Source organism: Pristiophorus japonicus, chromosome 32 (assembly GCF_044704955.1).
Source record: "Pristiophorus japonicus isolate sPriJap1 chromosome 32, sPriJap1.hap1, whole genome shotgun sequence".
In the NCBI taxonomy this organism is placed as follows: domain Eukaryota; kingdom Metazoa; phylum Chordata; class Chondrichthyes; family Pristiophoridae; genus Pristiophorus; species Pristiophorus japonicus.
The window spans coordinates 10,344,414-10,362,109 of NC_092008.1; the positions used below are offsets into that span (position 1 = coordinate 10,344,414).

The 17,696-nt window shown below is 49.0% G+C and overlaps 1 protein-coding gene across 1 annotated transcript in view; it reads left to right on the forward strand.

The window, feature by feature from the left end:
• Positions 1–16,474, forward strand: part of LOC139240617 (myoD family inhibitor domain-containing protein-like) — a 106,541-nt gene extending 90,067 nt beyond the window's left edge. Inside the window, exon 4 of the mRNA XM_070869172.1 lies at positions 16,206–16,474. Coding sequence (XP_070725273.1) covers positions 16,206–16,474 — 269 coding nt within the window. The remainder of the gene's footprint in view (positions 1–16,205) is intronic.
• The last annotated feature ends 1,222 nt before the right edge of the window (positions 16,475–17,696 follow it).

The window sequence follows — 17,696 nt, forward strand, 5'->3', positions numbered from 1 at the left end:
TGTTACATTGATATAACCCTCACCCCTCACTGTAACACTAATATACCCCACACCCCTCACTGTAACACTGATATAACCCACACCTCTCAATGTAACACTGATATATCCCACACCCCTCACTGTAACACTGATATATCCCACACCCCTCACTGTAACACTAATATACTCCACACCCCTCACTGTTACATTGATATAACCCTCACCCCTCACTGTAACACTAATATACCCCACAACCCTCACTGTAACACTGATATAACCCACACCTCTCAATGTAACACTAATATACTCCACACCCCTCACTGTAACATTGATATACCCCACACCACTCCCTGTAACACTGACATACCGCACGCCCTTCACTGTAACACTGATATACCTCACACCGCTCACTGTAACACTGATATACTACACACCCCTCACTGTTACATTGATATCCCCCACACCCCTCACCTTAACACAGATATACCCCACACCCCTCACTGTACAATGAGATACCACACACCCTTCCCTCACTGTAACACTGATATACCTCACACCCCTCACTGTAACACTGATATACCCCACACCCCTCACTGTAACACTGATATACCCCACGCCCTTCCCTGTAATACACTGATATACCTCACACCCCTCAGTGTAAACCTGATGTACCCCACACCCCTCACTGTAACAATGAAATACCCCACACCCGTCCCTGTAACACTGTTATACCCCACACCCCTCACCGTAACACTCTGGCATACATCACATCCCTCACTGTAACTCTGATATACCCCACTCCCCTCACTGTAACACTGATATACCCCACACCCCTCATTGTAACACTGATATACCCCACACCCCTCACTGTAACACTGATATACCCCACACCCCTCAGTCCAACACTGATGTACCCCACATTCCTCACTGTAACACTGATATACCCCACACCACTCACTGTAATACTGATATATCCCACACCCCTCACTATAACATTGATATACCCCACACCCCTCACTGTAACACTGCTATACCCCGCACCCCTCACTGTAACACTGATATACCCGTCACCCTCACTGTAACACTGATATACCCAACACCCCTCACTGTTACACTGATATACCTCACACCCCTCAGTGTAAAATTGATGTACCCCACACCCCACACTATAACACTGATATACCCCACACACCTCACTGTAACACTGATATACCCCACACCCCTCAGTGTAAAACTGATCTACCCCACACCCCTCACTGTAACACTGATCTACCCCACACCCCTCACTGTAACACTGATATACACCACACCCCTCAATGTAACACTGATATAGCCCACACCCCTCACTGTAACACGAATATACCCCACACCCCTCACTGTAATACTGATATACACCACACCCCTCAATGTAACACTGATATAGCCCACACCCCTCACTGTAACACTGATATACCCCACACCCCTCACTGTAACACTGATATACCCCACACGCCTCACTGTAACATTGATATATCCTACAATCCTCACTGTAACACTGATATACCCCTCACCTCTCACTGTAACACTCTGGTATACACCACATCCCTCACTGTAACACTGATATACCCCACACGCCTCACTGTAACACTGATATGCCTCACACCGCTCACTGTAACACTGATATACTCCACACCCCTCACTGTAACAAACTGATATACCCCACACCCCACACTGTAACACTGATATACCCCACACGCCTCACTGTAACACTGATATATCCCACACCCCTCACTGTAACACTAATATACTCCACACCCCTCACTGTTACATTGATATAACCCTCACCCCTCACTGTAACACTAATATACCCCACACCCCTCACTGTAACACTGATATAACCCACACCTCTCAATGTAACACTGATATATCCCACACCCCTCACTGTAACACTGATATATCCCACACCCCTCACTGTAACACTAATATACTCCACACCCCTCACTGTTACATTGATATAACCCTCACCCCTCACTGTAACACTAATATACCCCACAACCCTCACTGTAACACTGATATAACCCACACCTCTCAATGTAACACTAATATACTCCACACCCCTCACTGTAACATTGATATACCCCACACCACTCCCTGTAACACTGACATACCGCACGCCCTTCACTGTAACACTGATATACCTCACACCGCTCACTGTAACACTGATATACTACACACCCCTCACTGTTACATTGATATCCCCCACACCCCTCACCTTAACACAGATATACCCCACACCCCTCACTGTACAATGAGATACCACACACCCTTCCCTCACTGTAACACTGATATACCTCACACCCCTCACTGTAACACTGATATACCCCACACCCCTCACTGTAACACTGATATACCCCACGCCCTTCCCTGTAATACACTGATATACCTCACACCACTCAGTGTAAACCTGATGTACCCCACACCCCTCACTGTAACAATGATATACCCCACACCCGTCCCTGTAACACTGTTATACCCCACACCCCTCACCGTAACACTCTGGCATACATCACATCCCTCACTGTAACTCTGATATACCCCACTCCCCTCACTGTAACACTGATATACCCCACACCCCTCATTGTAACACTGATATACCCCACACCCCTCACTGTAACACTGATATACCCCACACCCCTCAGTCCAACACTGATGTACCCCACATTCCTCACTGTAACACTGATATACCCCACACCACTCACTGTAATACTGATATATCCCACACCCCTCACTATAACATTGATATACCCCACACCCCTCACTGTAACACTGCTATACCCCGCACCCCTCACTGTAACACTGATATACCCGTCACCCTCACTGTAACACTGATATACCCAACACCCCTCACTGTTACACTGATATACCTCACACCCCTCAGTGTAAAATTGATGTACCCCACACCCCACACTATAACACTGATATACCACACACACCTCACTGTAACACTGATATACCCCACACCCCTCAGTGTAAAACTGATCTACCCCACACCCCTCACTGTAACACTGATCTACCCCACACCCCTCACTGTAACACTGATATACACCACACCCCTCAATGTAACACTGATATAGCCCACACCCCTCACTGTAACACGAATATACCCCACACCCCTCACTGTAATACTGATATACACCACACCCCTCAATGTAACACTGATATAGCCCACACCCCTCACTGTAACACTGATATACCCCACACCCCTCACTGTAACACTGATATACCCCACACCCCTCACTGCAACACTGATCTACCCCACACCCCTCACTGTAACACTGATATACCCCACACCCCTCACTGTAACACTGATATAACCCTCACCCCTCACTGTAACACTGATATACCCCACACCCCTCACTGTAACACTGATATACACCACATCCCTCACTGTAACACTGATATACACCACACCCCTCACTGTTACACTGATATATCCCACACCCCTCACTGTAACACTGATATACCCCACACCCCTCACTGTTACACTGATATATCCCACACCCCTCACTGTAACACTGATACACCACACACCCCTCACTGTAACACTGATATACCCCACACCACTCACTGTAACAATGATATACCCAACACCCCTCACAGTTACACTGATATACCTCACACCCCTCACTGCAACACTGATATACCCCACGCCCTTCCCTGTAATACACTGATATACCTCACACCCCTCAGTGTAAACCTGATGTACCCCACACCCCTCACTGTAACAATGATATACCCCACACCCGTCCCTGTAACACTGTTATTCCCCACACCCCTCACCGTAACACTCTGGCATACATCACATCCCTCACTGTAACACTGATATACCATACTCCCCTCACTATAACACTGATATACCCCACACCCCTCACTGTAACACTGATATACCCCACACCCCTCACTGTAACACTGATATACCCCACACCCCTTTCTGCAACAATGATATATCCCACACCCGTCCCTGTAACACTGATATACCCCACACCACTCACTGTAACACTGACATACCGCACGCCCTTCACTGTAACACTGACATACCCAACACCCCCACTGTAACACTGATATACCACACACCGCTCACTGTAACGCTGATTAACCCCAAACCCCTCACTGTAACACTGATATACCCCACACCCCTCACTGTAACACTGATATACCCCACACCCCTCAGTCCAACACTGATGTACCCCACATTCCTCACTGTAACACTGATATACCCCACACCACTCACTGTAATACTGATATATCCCACACCCCTCACTATAACATTGATATACCCCACACCCCTCACTGTAACACTGCTATACCCCGCACCCCTCACTGTAACACTGATATACCCGTCACCCTCACTGTAACACTGATATACCCAACACCCCTCACTGTTACACTGATATACCTCACACCCCTCAGTGTAAAACTGATGTACCCCACACCCCTCACTGTAACACTGATATACCCCACACACCTCACTGTAACACTGATATACCTCACACCCCTCAGTGTAAAACTGATCTACCCCACACCCCTCACTGTAACACTGATATACCCCACACCCCTCACTGTAACACTGATATACCCCACACTCCTCACTGTAACACTGATATACCCCACACCCCTCACTGTAACAATGATTTACCCCACACCCCTCACTGTAATACTGATATACACCACACCCCTCAATGTAACACTGATATAGCCCACACCCCTCACTGTAACACGAATATACCCCACACCCCTCACTGCAATACTGATATACACCACACCCCTCAATGTAACACTGATATAGCCCACACCCCTCACTGTAACACTGATATACCCCACACCCCTCACTGTAACACTGATATACCCCACACCCCTCACTGCAACACTGATCTACCCCACACCCCTCACTGTAACACTGATATACCCCACACCCCTCACTGTAACACTGATATAACCCTCACCCCTCACTGTAACACTGATATACCCCACACCCCTCACTGTAACACTGATATACACCACATCCCTCACTGTAACACTGATATACACCACACCCCTCACTGTTACACTGATATATCCCACACCCCTCACTGTAACACTGATATACCCCACACCCCTCACTGTTACACTGATATATCCCACACCCCTCACTGTAACACTGATACACCACACACCCCTCACTGTAACACTGATATACCCCACACCACTCACTGTAACAATGATATACCCAACACCCCTCACAGTTACACTGATATACCTCACACCCCTCACTGTAACACTGATATACCCCACACCCCTCACTACAACACTGATATACCCCACGCCCTTCCCTGTAATACACTGATATACCTCACACCCCTCAGTGTAAACCTGATGTACCCCACACCCCTCACTGTAACAATGATATACCCCACACCCGTCCCTGTAACACTGTTATTCCCCACACCCCTCACCGTAACACTCTGGCATACATCACATCCCTCACTGTAACACTGATATACCATACTCCCCTCACTATAACACTGATATACCCCACACCCCTCACTGTAACACTGATATACCCCACACCCCTCACTGTAACACTGATATACCCCACACCCCTTTCTGTAACAATGATATATCCCACACCCGTCCCTGTAACAGTGATATACCCCACACCACTCACTGTAACACTGATATACCACACACCGCTCACTGTAACGCTGATATACCCCACACCTCTCACTGTTACACTGATTAACCCCAAACCCCTCACTGTAACACTGATATACCCCACACCCCTCACTGTAACACTGATATACCCCACATCCCTCAGTCCAACACTGATGTACCCCACATTCCTCACTGTAACACTGATATACCCCACACCACTCACTGTAATACTGATATATCCCACACCCCTCACTATAACATTGATATACCCCACACCCCTCACTGTAACACTGCTATACCCCGCACCCCTCACTGTAACACTGATATACCCGTCACCCTCACTGTAACACTGATATACCCCACACCACTCACTGTAACATTGATATACCCCACACCCCTCACTGTAACACTGATATACCCCACACGCCTCACTGTAACACTGATATACCCCACACGCCTCACTGTAATACTGATCTACCCCACACCCCTCACTGTAACACTGATATACCCCACACGCCTCACTGTAACGTTGATATACCCCACACCCCTCACTGTAACACTGCTATACCCCGCACCCCTCATTGTAAAATTGATGTACTCCACACCCCTCACTGTAACACTGATATACCCCACACCCCTCACTGTAACACTGATATACCCCACAGCCCTCACTGTAACACTGATATACCTCACACCCCTCACTGTAACAGTGATATACCCCACACCCCTCACTGTAACACTGATATACCCCACACGCCTCACTGTAACACTGATCTACCCCACACCCCTCACTGTAACACTGATATACCCCACACGCCTCACTGTAACACTGATATACCCCACACGCCTCACTGTAATACTGATCTACCCCACACCCCTCACTGTAACACTGATATACCCCACACGCCTCACTGTAACGTTGATATACCCCACACCCCTCACTGTAACACTGCTATACCCCGCACCCCTCATTGTAACACTGATATACCCCACACCTCTCACTGGAACACTCTGGTATACACCACATCCCTCACTGTAACACTGATATACCCCACACCCCTCACTGTAACACTGACATACCCCACACCCCTCACTGTAACACTGATAGACCCCATACCCTCACTGTAACACTGATATACCCCACACGCCTCACTGTCACATTGATATACCCCACACCCCTCACTGTAACACTGATATACCCCACACGCCTCACTGTAACATTGATATATCCTACAATCCTCACTGTAACACTGATATACCCCTCACCTCTCACTGTAACACTCTGGTATACACCACATCCCTCACTGTAACACTGATATACCCCACACGCCTCACTGTAACACTGATATGCCTCACACCGCTCACTGTAACACTGATATACTCCACACCCCTCACTGTAACAAACTGATATACCCCACACCCCACACTGTAACACTGATATACCCCACACGCCTCACTGTAACACTGATATATCCCACACCCCTCACTGTAACACTAATATACTCCACACCCCTCACTGTTACATTGATATAACCCTCACCCCTCACTGTAACACTAATATACCCCACACCCCTCACTGTAACACTGATATAACCCACACCTCTCAATGTAACACTGATATATCCCACACCCCTCACTGTAACACTGATATATCCCACACCCCTCACTGTAACACTAATATACTCCACACCCCTCACTGTTACATTGATATAACCCTCACCCCTCACTGTAACACTAATATACCCCACACCCCTCACTGTAACACTGATATAACCCACACCTCTCAATGTAACACTAATATACTCCACACCCCTCACTGTAACATTGATATACCCCACACCCCTCACTGTAACACTGATATACCCCACATCCTCACGGTAACACTGATATACCCCACACGCCTCACTGTCACATTGATATACCCCACACCCCTCACTGTAACACTGATATACCCCATACCCCTCACTGTAACACTGATATACCCCATACCCCTCACTGTAACACTGATATACCCCACACCTCTCACTGTAACACTCTGGTATATACCACATCCCTAACTGTAACACTGATGTACCCCACACGCCTCACTGTAACATTGATATACCCCACACCCCTCACTGTAACACTGATATACCACACACCTCTCACTGTAACACTGATGTAACCCTCACCCCTCACCTTAACACAGATATACCCCACACCCCTCACTGTACAATGAGATACCACACACAACTCCCTCACTGTAACAATGATGTACCCCACACCCATCCCTGTAACACTGTTATACCCCACACCCATCACCGTAACACTCTGGCATACATCACATCCCTCACTGTAACACTGATATATCCCACTCCCCTCACTGTAACACTGATATACCCCACACCCCTCACTGTAACACTGATATGCCCCACACCCCTCACTGTAACACTGATATACCCCACACCCCTTTCTGTAACAATGATATACCCCACACCACTCCCTGTAACACTGCAATACCGCACGCCCTTCACTGTAACACTGATATACCTCACACCGCTCACTGTAACACTGATATACTACACACCCCTCACTGTTACATTGATATCCCCCACACCCCTCACCTTAACACAGATAGACCCCACACCCCTCACTGTACAATGAGATACCACACACCCCTCCCTCACTGTAACACTGATATACCTCACACCCCTCACTGTAACACTGATATACACCACACCCCTCACTGTAACACTGATATACCTCACACCCCTCAGTGTAAACCTGATGTACCCCACACCCCTCACTGTAACAATGATATACCCCACACCCGTCCCTGTAACACTGTTATACCCCACACCCCTCACCGTAACACTCTGGCATACATCACATCCCTCACTGTAACTCTGATATACCCCACTCCCCTCACTGTAACACTGATATACCCCACACCCCTCACTGTAACACTGATATACCCCACACCCCTCACTGTAACACTGATATACCCCACACCACTCACTGTAACACTGACATACCGCACGCCCTTCACTGTAACACTGACATACCCAACACCCCTCAATGTAACACTGATATACCACACACCGCTCACTGTAACGCTGATATACCCCACACCTCTCACTGTTACACTGATTAACCCCAAACCCCTCACTGTAACACTGATATACCCCACACCCCTCACTGTAACACTGATATACCCCACACCCCTCAGTCCAACACTGATGTACCCCACATTCCTCACTGTAACACTGATATACCCCACACCACTCACTGTAATACTGATATATCCCACACCCCTCACTATAACATTGATATACCCCACACCCCTCACTGTAACACTGCTATACCCCGCACCCCTCACTGTAACACTGATATACCCGTCACCCTCACTGTAACACTGATATACCCAACACCCCTCACTGTTACACTGATATACCTCACACCCCTCAGTGTAAAATTGATGTACCCCACACCCCACACTATAACACTGATATACCCCACACACCTCACTGTAACACTGATATACCCCACACCCCTCACTGTAACACTGATATACCCCACAGCCCTCAATGTAACACTGATATACCCCACACCCCTCACTGTAACACTGATATAGCCCACACCCCTCACTGTAACACGAATATACCCCACACCCCTCACTGTAACACTGATATACCCCACACCCCTCACTTTACACTGATATAACCCTCACCCCTCACTGTAACACTGATATACCCCACACCCCTCACTGTAACACTGATATAACCCACACCTTTCACTGTAACACTTATATACCCCACAACACTCACTGTAACAATGATATACCCAACACCCCTCACTGTTACACTGATATACCTCACACCCCTCAGTGTAAAACTGATGTACACCACACCCCTCACTATAACAATGATATACCCCACACCCGTCCCTGTAACACTGATATACCCCACACGCCTCACTGTAACACTCTGGTATACACCACACCCCTCACTGTAACAATGATATACCCCACACCCGTCCCTGTAACACTGATATACCCCACACCACTCACTGTAACACTGATATACCACACACCGCTCACTGTAACGCTGATATACCCCACACCTCTCACTGTTACACTGATTAACCCCAAACCCCTCACTGTAACACTGATATACCCCACACCACTCACTGTAACACTGATATACCCCACACCCCTCAGTCCAACACTGATGTACCCCACATTCCTCACTGTAACACTGATATACCCGTCACCCTCACTGTAACAGTGATATACCCAACACCCCTCACTGTTACACTGATATACCTCACACCCCTCAGTGTAAAATTGATGTACCCCACACCCCACACTATAACACTGATATACCCCACACACCTCACTGTAACACTGATATACCCCACACCCCTCACTGTAACACGAATATACCCCACACCCCTCACTGTAACACTGATATACCCCACACCCCTCACTGTTACACTGATATAACCCTCACCCCTCACTGTAACACTGATATACCCCACACCCCTCACTGTAACACTGATATAACCCACACCTTTCACTGTAACACTTATATACCCCACAACACTCACTGCAACAATGATATACCCAACACCCCTCACTGTTACACTGACATACCTCACACCCCTCAGTGTAAAACTGATGTACCCCACACCCCTCACTGTAACACTGATATACCCCATGCCCTTCACTGTAATACACTGATATACCTCACACCCCTCAGTGTAAAACTGATGTACACCACACCCCTCACTATAACAATGATATACCCCACACCCGTCCCTGTAACACTGATATACCCCACACGCCTCACTGTAACACTCTGGTATACACCACACCCCTCACTGTAACAATGATATACCCCACACCCGTCCCTGTAACACTGATATACCCCACACCACTCACTGTAACACTGATATACCCCACACCACTCACTGTAACACTGATATACCACACACCCCTCACTGTAACACTGATATACCCCACACCCCTTTCTGTAACAATGATATACCCCACACCCGTCCCTGTAACACTGATATACCCCACACCACTCACTGTAACACTGATATACCCCACACCACTCACTGTAACACTGATATACCACACACCCCTCACTGTAACACTGATATACCCCACACCCCTTTCTGTAACAATGATATATCCCACACCCGTCCCTGTAACACTGATATACCCCACACCACTCACTGTAACACTGACATACCGCACGCCCTTCACTGTAACACTGACATACCCAACACCCCTCAATGTAACACTGATATACCACACACCGCTCACTGTAACGCTGATATAGCCCACACCTCTCACTGTTACACTGATTAACCCCAAACCCCTCACTGTAACACTGATATACCCCACACCCCTCACTGTAACACTGATATACCCCACACCCCTCAGTCCAACACTGATGTACCCCACATTCCTCACTGTAACACTGATATACCCCACACCACTCACTGTAATACTGATATATCCCACACCCCTCACTATAACATTGATATACCCCACACCCCTCACTGTAACACTGCTATACCCCGCACCCCTCACTGTAACACTGATATACCCGTCACCCTCACTGTAACACTGATATACCCAACACCCCTCACTGTTACACTGATATACCTCACACCCCTCAGTGTAAAATTGATGTACCCCACACCCCACACTATAACACTGATATACCCCACACACCTCACTGTAACACTGATATACCCCACACCTCTCACTGTAACACGAATATACCCCACACCCCTCACTGTAACACTGATATACCCCACACCCCTCACTGTTACACTGATATAACCCTCACCCCTCACTGTAACACTGATATACCCCACACCCCTCACTGTAACACTGATATAACCCACACCTTTCACTGTAACACTTATATACCCCACAACACTCACTGTAACAATGATATACCCAACACCCCTCACTGTTACACTGACATACCTCACACCCCTCAGTGTAAAACTGATGTACCCCACACCCCTCACTGTAACACTGATATACCCCATGCCCTTTACTGTAATACACTGATATACCTCACACCCCTCAGTGTAAAACTGATGTACACCACACCCCTCACTGTAACACTGATATACCCCACACCACTCACTGTAACACTGATATACCCCACACCCCTCAGTCCAACACTGATGTACCCCATATTCCTCACTGTAACACTGATATACCCCACACCACTCACTGTAATACTGATATATCCCACACCCCTCACTATAACATTGATATACCCCACACCCCTCACTGTAATACTGCTATACCCTGCACCCCTCACTGTAACACTGATATACCCGTCACCCTCACTGTAACACTGATATACCCAACACCCTCACTGTTACACTGATATACCTCACACCCCTCAGTGTAAAACTGATGTACCCCACACCCCTCACTGTAACACTGATATACCCCACACCCCTCACTGTAACACTGATATACTCCACACCCCTCACTGTAACACTGATATACCCCACACCCCTCACTGTAACACTGATATACCCCACACCCCTCACTGTAAAACTGATATACCCCACACCCCTCACTGTAACACTGATCTATCCCACACCCCTCAATGTAACACTGATATACCCCACACCCCTCACTGTAATACACTGATATAACCCACACCTTTCACTGTAACACTTATATACCCCACAACACTCACTGTAACAATGATATACCCAACACACCTCACTGTTACACTGACATACCTCACACCCCTCAGTGTAAAACTGATGTACCCCACACCGCTCACTGTAACACTGATATACCCCACACCCCTCACTGTAACACTGATATACCCCATGCCCTTCACTGTAATACACTGATATACCTCACACCCCTCAGTGTAAAACTGATGTACACCACACCCCTCACTATAACAATGATATACCCCACACCCGTCCCTGTAACACTGATATACCCCACACGCCTCACTGTAACACTCTGGTATACATCACATCCCTCATTGTAACACTGATATACCCCACTCCCCTCACTGTAGCACTGATATACCCCACACCCCTCACTGTAACACTGATATACACCACACCCCTCACTGTAACAATGATATACCCCACACCCGTCCCTGTAACACTGATATACCCCACACCACTCACTGTAACACTGATATACCACACACCGCTCACTGTAACACTGATATACCACACACCGCTCACTGTAACGCTGATATACCCCACACCCCTCACTGTAACACTGATTATCCCCAAACCCCTCACTGTAACACTGATATACCCCACACCCCTCACTGTAACACTGATATACCCCACACCACTCATCGTAACATTGATATACTCGACACCCCTCACTGTAACACTGATATAACCCACACCCCTCACTGTCACACTGATTTACCCCAAACCCCTCACTGTAATACTGATATACACCACACCCCGCACTGTAACACTGATATAGCCCACACACCTCACTGTAACACTGATATACCCCACACCCCTCACTGTAACACTGCTATACCCCGCACCCCTCACTGTAACACTGATATACCCCACACCCCTCACTGTTATGCTGATATACCCCACACCCCTCACTGTAAGAGTGATATACCCCGTACCCCGCACTGGAACACTGATATACCCCACACACCTCACTGCAACACTGATATGCAGCACACCAATCACTGTAACAGTGATATATCCCACAACCCTCACCGTAACACACTGATATACCCCATACCGCTCATTGAAACACTGATATCCCCCACATTCCTCACTGTAACACTGATATACCCTGCAGCCCTCAGTGTAACACTGATATACCCCACACCCTCAATGTAAAACTGATATACCCCACACACCTCACTGTAACACTGATATACGCCACATCCCTCACTGTAACACTGATATACCCCACACACCTCACTGTAACACTGATATACCCCACACCCCTCACTGTAACACTGATATACCCTGCACCCCTCAGTGTAACACTGATATACCCCACACCCCTCAATGTAAAACTGATATACCCCACACACCTCACTGTAACGCAGATATACCCCACACCCCTCTCATTAACACACTGATATAGCCCACACCCCTCAGTGTAACAATGATATACCCTACACCCTTCAGTGTAACACTGATATACCCCACACGCCTCACTGTAACATTGATAAACCCTACACGCCTCACTGTAACATTGATATACCCCACACCCCTCACTGTAACACTGCTATACCCCGCACCCCTCACTGTAACACTGATATACCCCACACCTCTGACTGTAACACTCTGGTATACACCACATCCCTCACGTAACACTGATATACCCCACACCCCTCACTGTAACACTGACATACCCCACACCCCTCACTGTAACACTGATATACCCCATACCCCTCACTGTAACACTGATATTCCCCATACCCCTCACTGTAACACTGATATACCCCACACCTCTCACTGTAACACTCTGGTATACACCACATCCCTCACTGTAACACTGACATACACCACACCGCTCACTGTAACACTGATATGCTCCACACGCCTCACTGTTACACTGATGTAACCCTCACCCCTCACCTTAACACAGATATACCCCACACCCCTCACTGTAACACTGATATACCCCACACTCCTCAATGTAACACTGACATACCCCACACCCCTCACTGTAACACTGATATACTCCACACCCCTCACTGTAACACTGATATACCCTACACCCCTCAGTGTAACACTGATATATCCCACATCCCTCACTGTAACACTGATATACCCCACACCCCTCACTGTAACACTGATATACCCCACATCCCTCACTGTAACACTGATATACTTCACACCCCTCACTGTAACACTGATTTACACCACACCCCTCAATGTAACACTGATATAGCCCACACCCCTCACTGTAACACTAATATACTCCACACCCCTCACTGTTACACTGATATAACACTCACCCCTCACTGTAACACTGATATACCCCACACGTCTCACTGTAACACTGATATAACCCACACTTCTCAATGTAACACTAATATACTCCACACCCCTCACTGTAATATTGATATACCCCACACCCCTCACTGTAACACTGATATACCCCACACACCTCCCTCACTGTAACACTGATATACACCACACCCCTCACTGTAACACAGTGATATAACCCACACCTCTCAATGTAACACTAATATACTCCACACCCCTCACTGAAACATTGATATACCCCACACCCCTCACTGTAACACTGATATACCCCACACCCCTCACTGTAATACTGATATACCCCACACCCCTCACCTTAACACAGATATACACCACACCCCTCACTGTAACACTCTGGTATACACCACATCCCTCACTGTTACACTGATATAACCCTCACCCCTCACCTTAACACAGATATACCCCACAAACCTCACTGTACAATGAGATACCACACACCCCTCCCTCACTGTAACACTGATATACCCCACACCCCTCACTGTAACACTGAAATACCCCACATACCTCACTGTCACAATGATATACACCACAACCCTCACTGTAACACTGATATACCCTACACCCCTCACCGTAACACTGATATACACCACACCCCTCACTGTAACACTGATATAACCCACACCCCTCACCGTAACACTGATATACCTCACACCCCTCACTGTAACACTGACATACCCCACACCCCTCACTGTAACACTGACATACCCCACACCACTCACTGTAACACTGATATACACCACACCACTCAGTGTATCACTGATATAACCCACACCCCTTTCTATAACAATGATATATACCACACCCGTCCTTCTAACACTAATATACCCCACACTCTCACTAACACTGATATACCCCACACCCCTCACTGTAACACTGATATACCCCACACCGCTCACTGTAACGCTGGTATACCCCACACCCCTCACTGCAAAAATGATTTACCCCACACCCCTCACTGTAATACTGATATACAACACACCCCTCACTGTAACACTGATATAGCGCACACCACTCACTGTAACACTAATATACTCCACACCCCTCACTGTTACACAGATATACACCACATCCCTCACTGTAACACTGATACACCCCACACCCCTCACTGTAACACTGATATACCCCACACCCCTCACTGTATCACTGATATACCACACACCCTCAGTGTAACACTGATATACCCCGCACCCCTCACTGTAACACTGATAGACCTCACACCCTTCACTGTAACTCTGATATATCTCTCACGCCTCAGTGTAACACTGATATATCCCACACCCCTCAGTGTAACACTGATATACCCCACACCCCTCACTGTAACACTTATATACCCCACACCCCTCACTGTAACACTGATATACCCCACACCCCTCACTGTAACTCTGATATACCCCACACCCCAGGGCCACAGGGATAATTTTGTTCAACGTGAGTTATGACGTTCTAACCTGTTTTTATCTCTGTCCCTCCCCCCTCTCTCCCCCACTCCGCCCCTCCCACAGATTGCTGTGTTCACTGTATCCTGTCCTGCCTGTTCTGTGAGTTGCTGACGTTCTGTGGGCCGGCGCTGGAGGGATCCCGGTTTGGGCCGGGGCCTGCGGGCGAGGCCTGTGTCGGGGCCCACTGCGCTGGGGACCCACGGGAGGCCTGCGGAGGGGGCGAGGATAGCTGGCCCTGCGGCCTGGAGTGCGGGGCCCTGGAGGACTGCTGCGGGTCTGCCGACTGTCTGGAGATCTGCCTGGAGTGTTGTTCACTGTGCTTCGCAGCCTGACCCGGGGGTCGGGTGGGGGGGGGGGGGCGGGGGGGAGGTCGTCCGCGAGACCCCATCTCACCCGCCAAGTGTTGCTCCCTCCCCCATAACCCCCTCACCCACTCCCCATAACCCCGCCAATCCCCCTTCCCATAACCCCCTCACCCACTCCCCATAACCCTCCAATCCCCTCCCCATAACCCCCCCAAACCCCCTTCCCATAACCCCCCCAATCCACTCCCCATAACCCCCTCACCCACTCCCCATAACCCCGCCAATCCCCCTTCCCATAAACCCCCCAATCCCCCTCCCCCATAACCCCCTCACCCACTCCCCATAACCCTCCAATCCCCTCCCCATAACCCCCTCACCCACTCCCCATAACCCTCCAATCCCCTCCCCATAACCCCCCCAAACCCCCTTCCCATAACCCCCCCAATCCACTCCCCATAACCCCCTCACCCACTCCCCATAACCCCGCCAATCCCCCTTCCCATAAACCCCCCAATCCCCCTCCCCCATAACCCCCTCACCCACTCCCCATAACCCTCCAACCCCCCCTTCCCATAACCCCCCCAATCCACTCCCCATAACCCCCTCACCCACTCCCCATAAACCCCGCCAATCCCCCTCCCCCATAACCCCCCAATCCACTCCCCCATAACCCTCCAACCCCCTCCCCATAACCCCCTCACCCACTCCCCATAAACCCCGCCAATCCCCCTCCCCCATAACCCCCCAATCCCCCTCCCCCATAACCCCCTCACCCACTCCCCATAACCCCCCCAAACCCCCTTCCCATAACCCCCCCAATCCACTGCCCCATAACCCTCTCACCCACTCCCCATAACCCCCCCAAACCCCCTTCCCATAACCCCCTCACCCACTCCCCATAACCCCCCCAATCCACTCCCCCATAACCCCCCCAATCCACTCCCCCATAACCCCCCAATCCCCCTCCCACATAACCCCCTCACCCACTCCCCATAACCCCCCCCAAACCCCCTTCCCATAACCCCCAATCCACTCCCCCATAACCCCTCACCCACTCCATATAACCCCCCCAATCCCACTCCCCATAACCCCCTCACCCACTCCCCATAACCCCGCCAATCCCCTCCATAACCCCCGCAATCCACTCCCCCATAACCCCCTCACCCACTCCCCATAATCCCCCCAAACCTCCTTTCCCATAACCCCCCAATCCACTCCCCATAACCCCTCACCACTCCCCATAACCCCC